Source organism: Bos indicus x Bos taurus, chromosome 26 (genome assembly GCF_003369695.1).
Source record: "Bos indicus x Bos taurus breed Angus x Brahman F1 hybrid chromosome 26, Bos_hybrid_MaternalHap_v2.0, whole genome shotgun sequence".
In the NCBI taxonomy this organism is placed as follows: Eukaryota; Metazoa; Chordata; class Mammalia; order Artiodactyla; family Bovidae; genus Bos; species Bos indicus x Bos taurus.
In genome coordinates, this window is record NC_040101.1 from 36973816 (window position 1) to 36985828 (window position 12013).

General features: G+C 38.9%; 1 protein-coding gene across 5 annotated transcripts in view; it reads right to left on the bottom strand.

Annotated features, from left to right (window-relative positions):
- The window catches only part of EXOC6 (exocyst complex component 6), a 189916-nt gene that overhangs the window by 72892 nt on the left and 105011 nt on the right, over positions 1-12013 (bottom strand). For all 5 annotated transcript variants that reach the window (XM_027529582.1, XM_027529584.1, XM_027529583.1 and 2 more), the window contains exon 18: positions 6314-6493. In XM_027529582.1, the coding sequence (XP_027385383.1) occupies positions 6314-6493 (180 nt within the window). The remainder of the gene's footprint in view (positions 1-6313; positions 6494-12013) is intronic.

The following is a 12013-nucleotide window of genomic DNA, read 5'->3' on the forward strand; positions in this document are numbered from 1 at the left end:
GGAAGCCTGGCATGCTGCAGTTCATGGGGTCACAAAGAGTTGGACACGACTGAGCGACTGAACTGAACGGAACTGAACTGAAGTCCTATGGAGAAAATGGATTATGTCTATTTTGCAGAAGTAAAGGAGTTCAGAGAAGTTAAGCAACTTGCCAGGACTCCACAGCCAGGAAGTTAAAAATCTTAGGTTCAAACATAAGTCCTTCTAACTCTAAAGGCCACCCTGTGCTCTCTTCCCTTCATCACTCTGGTCCCTAAGAACAGTAACATATAAGGGGGCTTGACTCTGAGTCATTAAATGGTAAGTTTCCTGAAGACAATATATTTAGCAGGGCAGTTTAACATTCTGGGTATGGGAAAATACCTGTCATTATTATAAATATTGCTTTTTAAGTTACTGTTAATTCCTGTGGCCAGCAGAGAGCCTGGATTCTCTGCTATAGCACAGGGAAATGCAGATGAGGAAATAATCTAACATGGAAGCAAGGCAACTCTTTACTTTTAGTCCTCTGCATAGGCTTGCTGGCTGATTCTTAAGAGAAATAGGTGAAGAGAGTAATATACCAGTTCTCTCAGCCATTCAACCAGAGACTGGAGGCATTTAAAGTAGACATTATTGGTGACCTTCCAAATTCTACAGCTTCCTACCACAACCACAGTGTAGTAGAAAAGAGAAAAACAATAAAGTTCTTTCTCTGGGCTCCATCAGAACCATTATCATCCATTAAGTTCTATTGTTCTCATACCCTGTGAGAAGAGAACAAAATCCTATCAGGTGGATTATAACCTTTCTAGAATCAATGAAACCTTTACTAGGCAATGTGGTCAGCAACTACAAGTCATGACTCTCTTTGATGGGGAAAATATTATTTTTCCCCATTGTTATGATGCAACAATCATAGGGACTGACAAAAAGTAAATACGCAGTGAAGTTAAGAATGGAGCTTTTAAACTGACAGTCTTAGGTACATTTCAGGGATGGGGCGAGACAGTTATCTTTATCCTACAGGATCTACTTGTCTGTCCAATTACTTGCAATACTGGCCAATACTTGCACTATTTGAAAGAGTGACCCTTGGTTTCACAGCTCCCATTGACTCTAACTCATGGCACTGTTTATTAACCCTGTCAAAATCAAGAATCATGGAGCCAGAGCCAGCTCCCCCACATAATTTTTCATGGATAAATAATTCTACGTAAGCTGGTTGACTTGGGACTGACTGACTGTGATGAACAAATACATTATTAAGATTCTTTTAGTTTGGGAGAGTCCAAAACTGGGCCCTCTCTCTATCTGGGTCTAAAGGTAACCTCAAGATGAGGAATTATTTTTAGCTTAAAACATTTAAATCAAAATGGCAGCTTATACATCGCCATATATTGCTTAGAAAAATAATGCATTTAATAACACTGTTTTTTGCTTGAAAGAACACAAACTAACTGAATATTTTATACAATTTCAGCATTTCAGAGAATTAATATACTCAGCCATAATAATCAATCTTGCTAAAATTTACCATAGCCAACAACTTAATATTTTTCCTTGGGAATTATGCTTTCAGCTCATCCCTTGAATAAGAATATACTGTTATTAGTACCATTTTTTCTTTTCCTAACTGTAAACCATAATTTTCTTATTTGGTCATGTCCTATATATTGCTGTTGTTGAATTTGTTGGTCTACATTTTATATAAGTGAACTTTCCTTGCAGAAAAACCCATGTTAGATGACATAAAAATCCCAAATGGCACACACTCACCTAAAACTATACAAAATATTGTAATAGATCAGGTGAGTGACAGGAGTCTGTCATTCTCAATGTCAGCAGAGTCTGTCCTATGAAAAAGCAGGATTTCCCTCTAGATGTCAGCCACCTGAGGCAAGGCATTTACCCTAAACATTTCTAATATATAATCTCTCTTAATCTCACCTGAGCTAGGCACAAAATCCTTACCCATCATCTCATGTCAACCTGTGAAGCACATACTGCAACACAGAAACATGATGTGTATCTGTGTATACGTGCACACACGAGCAATGTGTTTACTTGTGAGAACTGGTTTTGGCTGGAAGCACAGAGATTTGTACTGACAAGGTGAATTCAAATTAATTCAGTACCTATTTAATGCATACTTTTTTGAAATTGCTGTAATACTGTTTAGTTGCTCAGTCGTGTTCAATTCTTTGTGACCTCATGGACTATATAGCCCACCAGCTCCTCTGTCCATGGGATTCACCAGGCAAGAATACTGGCGTGGGTTGCCATTCCCTTCCCCAGGGGATCTTCCTGACCCAGGGATTGAACCCGGGTCTTCCACAATGCAGGCAGATCCTTTACCAACTGAGCTACTAGGGAGGTGGTATAAAAATTATATATATAATACACAGGTTCCCTTTTTCAACTCAAGAAATAGTGAGGAATATAGTATCAACCCTGGGTAAGCTTCTAAAAGCTCTTTGACACAGACCCACCATAAAAATCTCTTTAAGAAATTCTTCTATTTTTAAGCAATATCTTCCTTCAAATATCCTAACTGGCCCTTTGATAGAGAAAGAGATGGAGAGAATAATATCTTTTTTTTCTTTTCATTTTAAACAAGGAGATGGTTAGAGGCAGTTGGGTAGGCTTCAGATTTAACTTTTTTGTGTCCACCTATATCTTATTATGATATTAAAAAGGTCAAAATTTCTTCCTACTTTTTTTGTACAAAACTATTCCATTCACATTTTAACAGTAATTCTTTTAGTTTAGAGTATAACTAAAGAGGAAATGTGGATCACAATAAACTGTGGAAAATTTTGAAAGAGATGGGCATACCAGACCACCTGACCTGCCTCTTGAGAAACCTGTATGCAGGTCAGGAAGCAACAGTTAGAACTGGACATGGAACAACAGAGTGGTTCCAAATAGGAAAAGGAGTACGTCAAGGCTGTATATTGTTACCCTGCTTATTTAACTTATACGCAGAGTACATCATGAGAAACGCTGGGCTGGAAGAAGCACAAGCTGGAATCAAGATTACCGGAAGAAATATCAATAACCTCAGATATGCAGATGACACCACACTTACGGCAGAAAGTGAAGAGGGACTAAAAAGCCTCTTGATGAAAGTGAAAGAGGAGAGTGAAAAAGTTGGCTTAAAGCTCAACATTCAGAAAACGAAGATCATGGCATCTGGTCCCATCACTTCATGGGAAATAGATGGGGAAACAGTGGAAACAGTGTCACACTTTATTTTTTGGGGCTCCAAAATCACTGCAGATGGTGACTGTAGCCATGAAATTAAAGGACACTTACTCCTTGGAAGGAAAGTTATGACCAACCTAGATAGCATATTCAAAAGCAGAGACATTACTTTGCCAATAAAGTTCCATCTAGTCAAGGTTATGGTTTTTCCAGTGGTCATGTATGGATGTGAGAGTTGGACTGTGAAGAAAGCTGAGTGCCAAAGAATGGATGCTTTTGAACTGTGGTGCTGGAGAAGACTCTTTAGAGTCCCTTGGACTGCAAGGAGATCCAACTAGTTCATCCTAAAGGAGACAAGTCCTGGATGTTCATTGGAAGGACTGATGCTGAGGCTGAAACTCCAATACTTTGGCCACCTCCTGTGAAGAGCTGACTCATTGGAAAAGACTGATGCTGGGAGGGATTGGAAGCAGGAGGAGAAGGGGACGACAGAGGATGAGATGGCTGGACGGCATCACCGACTGGATGCACACGAGTTTGGGTGAACTCCAGGAGTTGGTGATGGGCAGGGAGGCCTGGCGTGCTGCAGTTCATGGGGTCACAAGAGTCGGACACGACTGAGTGATTGAACTGAACTGAATGAGAAAATGTGCATCCCACCATCATCTGTTTGGTCTTGTCTTTCTTTTTCTTTCTTTGGTAGTGCCACTAGTCTTGTGGGATCTTAGTTCCTCAACCAGTGATTGAACTGGCCCCACGGCAGCAAAAGCATGGACTCTTAAACACTGGATTGCCAGGGAATTCCCTTTGGATCCCTCATAGGAAGAATCCAGTGTTTCAGCCTACTCATACTCAAATGTCCCTGTCATATCTTAAGAAACATTTCATCAACATATTATTCAAGATGTAACTGTACTATGACTACATAATAGGATGGAGCAATGCTCCTATTTTAGTCTCTGGTCTACAAACACCCAATAATTTCTTGGCCTTTTCTAAAAGAAAAGTCACTGATCATACTGAAGTAGTTTCATGAAAACTACTTCTATCAGAGTTTATTTCTAGTTAAGAATATGTTGTCAGTTTCAGGGCTTTGTTTTGACTTTGGTGGGAAGTGAGTTGTAAGTTATCTGGCTTAAAAAGTAAAACAAATTAAAGTTTCAAACAATTGACTCAAGAGGTATCATGATTCCTGATTTCAAACTACACTACAAAGCCACACTAATCAAAACATGGCATTGGTATAAAAATAGACACACAGAACAGTGGAGCAAAGTAGAGTGTCCAGGAATAAACCCACACATACATGGACAACTAATTTACAGCAAAGAAGCCAAGAATATACAATGGGGAAAGGAGAATCTCTTCAATAAACAGGGTTGGGAAAACTGGGCAGCCACACACAAAAATATGGAACTAGACCACCATCATATACTACACATAAAAATTAACTCAAATCGATTAAAAACTTGAAATTGGACTTCTCTGGTGGTACAGTGGATGGGAGTCTGTCTGCCAATGCAGGGGACACAGGTTTGATCTCTAGTGGGAAGATTCCACATGCCACAGAGCAACTACAGCCTGTACACCACAACTACTGAGCCCACACTCCAGATCCCATGAGCCACAACTACTGAGCCCCATGTGTTGCAGCTACTAAAGCCTGAGTGCCTCGAGCCTATGCTCCACAACAAGAGAAGCCACCTCGATGAGAAGCCTGTGTACCACAAGGAAGAGTAGCCCCCACTCACGGCAACTAGAGAAAGCCCAAGCCCATGAGTAGCAACAAAGACACAGCACAACCAAAAATACATAAATTAAAAAACTTAAAAAGACTTGAAATTATAAAGTTCCTATAAGAAAACATAGGAGGTAACCTCCCTGACATTGGTCTTAGCCACGTTTTTTTTTAGATCTGACTCCAAAGGTAAGAGAAACGAAAGCAAAAATAAACAAATGGGACTCCATGAAACTAAAAAACGTTTTCTGCACAGTGAAGGAAACCATCAACAAAATGAAAAAGCAACCCACCAAACAGGAAGAGATTTTTGCAAATCATATATAATAGCAGTTAATATCCAAGCTGTATAATGAACTCACATAATTCAACAACAAAAAACCAAAACAACTCAAAAACTGGGCAGAAGATCTGAAGAGCCATTTCTCTAAAGACATTTTGCTGGCCATATAGATGGCCAGCAGGCACATGAAAAGATGTTCAACATCACTAACCATGAGGAAAATGCAAATCAAAACTTCAATGAGGTATCACCTCATATCTATTAGAATGGCTATTATAAAAAACAAACAATCCCAAAACCCAGAAATAATAAGTACTGGAGAGAATGTGGAGAAAAGGGAACCCTCATATGCTGTTGGTGAGAATGTAAACTGGTGTAACCACTATGGAAAACAATATGGAGATTCCTCAAAAAATTAAGAGTAGAACTGCCATATGATCTAGCTATTTCAGTTGTGTATATTTCTTTGAAAAAAAAGGAAAAATAGTAATTTGAAAGTATATACACCACTATGATCACTGAAGCATAATTTACAATAGCCAAGATATGAGAACAACCTAAGTGTCCATGAATGGATAATGAAAATGTGCCATATATATGTATATATACAACAGAATGCTACATAGCTATAAAAAAAGGAAGGAAATCCTGCCATTTGCAACAACATGGATGGACCAGGAGGGTATTATGCTAAGTGAAATAAGTCAGATTGAGAAAGACAAATACCATAGGATTTCACTTTTATGTAGAATCAAACAAAACAAAAACAAACTCACAGATACACAGTACAGACTGGTGGTTACCAGAGGGTTAGGAGCTGGGGGAGGGTGAAATAGATGGTAATTCGATTTATGATAGTGGTCACTGTAGTGTTCACAAATACCCATTTATAATGTTATACACCTGAAATTTATATGATGTTATATACCAATTTTAACTCAATAAAAAAATAGCTAAATTAACATTTTTCACAAATTGATTTACAGAAAAGGAAATATTCAAACTAGGAAGTGGTTTAAATAAGTAAGCCTCCAACTAAAACTGAATTCTAAAATATATTTTAGTAAGCAAAATTATAACAATTTTTTGACATTTTTTATACTTACAGGCAAATGAGTAAACACTTGAAAGATGCTTCTCAAAAAATTAATAAGATCCATTAAATAACCACTAGCTCTTCCATCTGGCTCAGACATTGTCCAGTCATAATCAGCAAGCTGAACAAATTCATCAATTTTTTGATTAAGCTTGGTATATATTTCTCCCTCTGCTGCATGTCGGGCATCCTGACAGGATACAACAAAACAAAAAGTAAAAATCAAGTTACAGAATCAGGTTAAAAAAAAAGTTTTCTTAAAATTCCAAATTTTATTTTTTATATTTCTTTGGTTTAATATTTTAAACATTTATTCAAAATCCAACAAAACTGTAGGATTTCTGGTTGAAAGTACTCTATTTGACATCACTTTTCCCCCCAACTTCACTTTTACCTTTTTTGTCTTTATTTGGTAGTATAACTTATTAATTATCAATTCTGAACTGTTCTCACACCTCTAAGACCCTTCGGAGAAACAGAAATGGAAAACAAAAGTTGTCAAGAATGCAGACGACTTATATCCACTGACCCACTGAGGGAAACTAAGTTGGACTATCACATAAGAAATTAAATCATTACTGGTGTTTTGAGTAGAAGAGGCCCACCTCCCCACCCACTGCTCCCAAAAAGGTTAACTTCTCAAAACAAAAGAAATGGAGTGACCAAAAAAAGCAGAGTAAGAATACTCAAACATTTTCTGATCCATTAAAGCAACAAGAAAACTAGCAAAAATTGTCAAATCAATTTTTCCAGAGGTCTGGAAATTAATTCAAAACCTGCAGCAATTCAAGGAGGATCTACTCATGAAAAACTGCTGAACCTTGGTATGGAAATAAGCTCTGTGATGTTTTAATGTGCCCCTTTTCACTTTTCCTCACTAGCTCCAGGTTCACAGTATCCTTGAAAATCAATATCCCACAGTCAGTCAGTCAGTTCAGTTGCTCAGTCATGTCCGACTCTTTGCGACCCCATGAATCACAGCACGCCAGGCCTCCCTGTCCATCACCAATTCCTGGAGTCCACCTAAACCCATGTCCATCGAGTCGGTGACGCCATCCAACCATCTCATCTTCTGTCATCCTCTTCTCCTCCTGCCCTCAATCTTTCCCAGCATCAGGGTCTTTTCAAATGAGTCACCTCTTCGCATCAGGTGGCCAAAGTACTGGAGTTTCAGCTTCAACATCAGTCCTTCCAATGAACAACCAGGACTGATCTCCTTTAGAATGGACTGGTTGGATCTCCTTGGAATCCAAGGGACTCTCAAGAGTCTTCTCCATCACCATAGTTCAAAAGCATCAATTCTTGAGCACTCAGTCCAACTTCACAGTCCAACTCTCACATCCACACATGACCACTGGAAAACCATAGCCTTGACTAGAGGGACCTTTGTTGGCAAAGTAATGTCTCTGCTTTTGAATATGCTATCTAGGTTGGTCATAACTTTCCTTCCAAGGAGTAAGCATCTTTTAATTTCATGGCTGAAGTCACCATCTGCAGTGATTTTGGAGCTCCCCAAAATAAAGTTACCACTGTTTCCACATCTATTTGCCGTGAAGTGATGGGACCGGATGCCATGATCTTAGTTTTCTGAATGTTGAGCTTTAAGCCAACTTTTTCACTCTCCTCTTTCACTTTCATCAAGAAGCTCTTTAGTTCTTCTTCACTTTCTGCCATAAGGGTGGTGTCATCTGCATATCTGAGGTTATTGATATTTCTCCCGGCAATCTTGATTCCAGCTTGTGCTTCCTCCAGCCCAGCATTTCTCATGATGTACTCTGCATATAAGTTAAATAATCAGGGTGACAATATACAGCCTTGACATACTCCTTTTCCTATTTGGAACCAGTGTGTTGTTCCATGTCCAGTTCTAACTGTTGCTTCCTGACCTGCATACAGGTTTCTCAAGAGGCAGGTCAGGTGGTCTGGTATTCTCATCTCTTTCAGAATTTTCCAGTTTATTGTGATCCACACAGTCAAAGGCTTTGGCATAGTTAATAAAGCAGAAATAGATGTTTTTCTGGAACTCTCTTGCTTTTTCGATGATCCAGCGGATGTTGGCAATTTGGTCTCTGGTTCCTCTGCCTTTTCTAAAACCATCTTGAACATCAGGAAGTTCATGGTTCACATATTGCTGAAGCCTGGCTTGGAGAATTTTGAGCATTACTTTCCTAGCCTGTGAGATGAGTGCAATTGTACGGTAGTTTGAGCATTCCTTGGCGTTGCCTTTCTTTGGGATTGGAATGAAAACTGACCTTTTCCAATCCTGTGGCCACTGCTGAGTTTTCCAAATTTGCTGGCATACTGAGTGCAGCACTATCACAGAATCATCTTTCAGGATTTGAAATAGCTCAACTGGAATTTCATCACCTCCAGTAGCTTTGTTCGTAGTGATGCTTTCTAAGGCCCACTTGACTTCACATTCCAGGACGTCTGGCTCTAGGTGAGTAATCACACTATCGTGATTATCTGGGTCATGAAGATCTTTTTTGTACAGTTCTTCTGTATATTCTTGCCACCTCTTCTTAATATCTTCTGCTTCTGTTAGGTCCATACCATTTCTTTTATTGAGCCCATCTTTGCATGAAATGTTCCCTTGGTATCTTTAATTTTCTTGAAGAGATCTCTAGTCTTTCCCATTCTGTTGTTTTCCTCTATTTCTCTGCACTGATCACTGAGGAAGGCTTTCTTATCTCTCCTTGCTATTCTCTGGAACTCTGCATTCAAATGGGTATATCTTTCCTTTTCTCCTTTGCTTTTCACTTCCCTTCTTTTCACAGCTATTTGTAAGGCCTCCTCAGACAGCCATTTTGCTTTTTTGCATTTCTTTTTCTTGGGGATGTTGTTGATTCCTGTCTCCTGTACAATGTCACGAACCTCATTCCATAGTTCATCAGGCACTGTGTCTATCAGATCTAGTCCCTTAAATCTATTTCTCACTTCCACTGTAAGGCATTTGATTTAGGTCATACCTGAATGGTCTAGTGGTTTTGTCCACTTTCTTCAATTTCAGTCTGAATTTGGCAATAAGGAGTTCATGATCCAAGCTACAGTCAGTTCCCGGTCTTATTTTTGCTGACTGTATAGAGCTTCTCCATCTTTGGCTGCAAAGAATATAATCAATCTGATTTCGGTGTTGACCATCTGGTGATGTCCATGTGTAGGGTCTTCTCTTGTGTTGTTGGAAGAGGGTGTTTGCTACGACCAGTGTGTTCTCTTGGCAGAACTCTATTAGCCTTTGCCCTGCTTCATTCTGTACTCCAAGGTCAAATTTGCCTGTTATTCCAGGTGTTTCTTGACATCCTACTTTTGTATTCCAGTCCCTTATAATGAAAATGACATCTTTTTTGGGTGTTAGTTCTAGAAGGTTTTGTAGGGTTCATAGAACTGTTCAGCTTCTTCAGCATTACTGGTCGGGGCATAGACTTGGATTACCATGATACTGAATGATTTGCCTTGGAAACAAACAGAGATCATTCTGTCATTTTTGAGATTGCATCCAAGTACTGCATTTCGTACTCTTTTGTTGACTATGATGGCTACTCCATATCTTCTAAGGGATTCCTGCCCACTGTAGTAGATATAATCGTCATCTGAGTTAAATTCACCCATTCAAGTCCATCTTGATTCCTAGAATGTTCAGTTCACTGATTTCTAGAATGTTGATGTTCACCCTTGTCATCTCATGTTTGACCCACATCAGTGGTAAAAACCTGTGTTGGCCTGTCAGCGAACACAGCAGGGGCAGAATGAGTTGGCACTCCTTTAAAGCCATATTCCCAGAGAATTATCATTATTTGATCTATCTGGTGATTGCCTGGAAGACTCCACTTGCAGAGATGTCCTTTACATGACCTAAAAACAGGATTGTTGAGAGCAAAAAGGCTTTTTCCTGGGAGCATTTGTTAAAAACAATTAGAGGCAATTGCGTAACATCACAGACACTTTAGGTGGCAGATAACAACTAGGGTACACACTAAGCGAACCAAAAAGCTTAAAAGGAAAAACTTGGGAATGAAATGTCCATAGATGGCTTTGAAAAGCTCTGACGTATTCCTGGGAAGCTAGAAGACTGTGTACACGTGTAGGGCTGTGAACATACTCCAGAAAGACCTGAGAAAGCTCTAAGCTCTCATTTATAGCTGACCCTGAAGTTCTGTGTAAGAAGGACGTGAAGGTTAACGCAGAGGTGTCAAATGCCTGATTGCTGAAGGCATGCCCCAATAAATACAGAGAGTCCCTCAAAAAGACTGGGAGACTGATTGGTTCCAGATTTTTATGGAAATCTGTGTCCAATCATTAGCTGGTCACTAAGCTAACTAAGCAGAGACTTCAGTGGCCACAGATGACAAAAAATACAGACTTTACAGAATTAATTCAGAAAAGTCATGAAACAACCAACCATCTACCAGGAAGAAACAACAAACCTTGGGGAGAAAGGAGAATCTGATTATCAGAATTGCCACATTACAATACGACTTTATTTTTAATTTTCTTTGGCATATAATTGATTTACAATGTTGTGTTAGTTTCAGATGTACAGCAAAGTAAATCAGTTATACACACATATCCACTCTTTTTTAAGATTCTTTTCCCATATAGGCCATTACAGAATATTGAGTAGAGTTCCCTATGCTATAGAGTAGGTTCTAATTAGTTATCTATCAGAGTGTGCATATGTCAATCTCAATCAATATGTCAATCTCAATCTCCCAGTTTCTCTCTCCCCCACTTATCCCCTGATAACCATAAGTTTGTTTTCCACATCTGTGATTCTACTACTGCTTTGTAAATAAGTTCATTTGTACCTGCTTTTAAGGTTTCACATATATGTGATATTGTATGGTATTTATCTGTGTCTGACTTACTTCACTCAGTATGACAATCTCTAGATCCATCCATGTTACATTATCTTAAATGTCCAGATTTCAATAAAATTTGAAAGTTGCACAAAGAAACAAGAAAGTATGAGACACTGGACTTATAAGACAAAGGTTTTAAATCAGTCTTTAAAATAATCAAAGAACTAAAGGAAAATATGAGAACAATACCTGACAAAATTAAGTATAAAGAGATAGAAACTACTTGAAAATAAAGAACCTAATAGAAATTCTGTAGTTGAAAAATACAATAAATGAAACAAACAAAAAAATCACTCCAGGAGTTCAACAGCACATCTGAGCAGGCAGAAGACAACGACAATTTGATCAACAATATAAACCAACTAGGCCTAACAGACATCTATTGAACATTCAACATTAGCAGACCGTGCATCAGTCCCAAATGAACACGGGACACTATCCACAACAGAGCAAATGTTAGGTCATAGAACAAACCTTTAAAGCAAGGTTCCCCAACCAGGCCATCTAGCAGGAAGTGAACAGATGTGAACCTAAAATTGCCCACCTCCCACTTCACCCCATCCCCACCTGTGGAAAAGCTGTCTTTCATGAAAAAAGTCCCTGGTACCAAAAAGCTAGGACTGGGGCTTTAAAAGACTGATATCATACAAAGTATGATCCTTGACTACAATGGAATGGATATTTCTGGCAAAACTAATACTTATTGGAAATCCCCTGGTGGTCCAATGGTTGAGACTCCATGCTTTCACTGCTGAGGACACAGGTTCAATTTCTGGTCAGGGAACTATTATCCCACAAACCATGCATCATGGCCAAAAAGCAAAACACACACACAAAAAAACCTAATACTA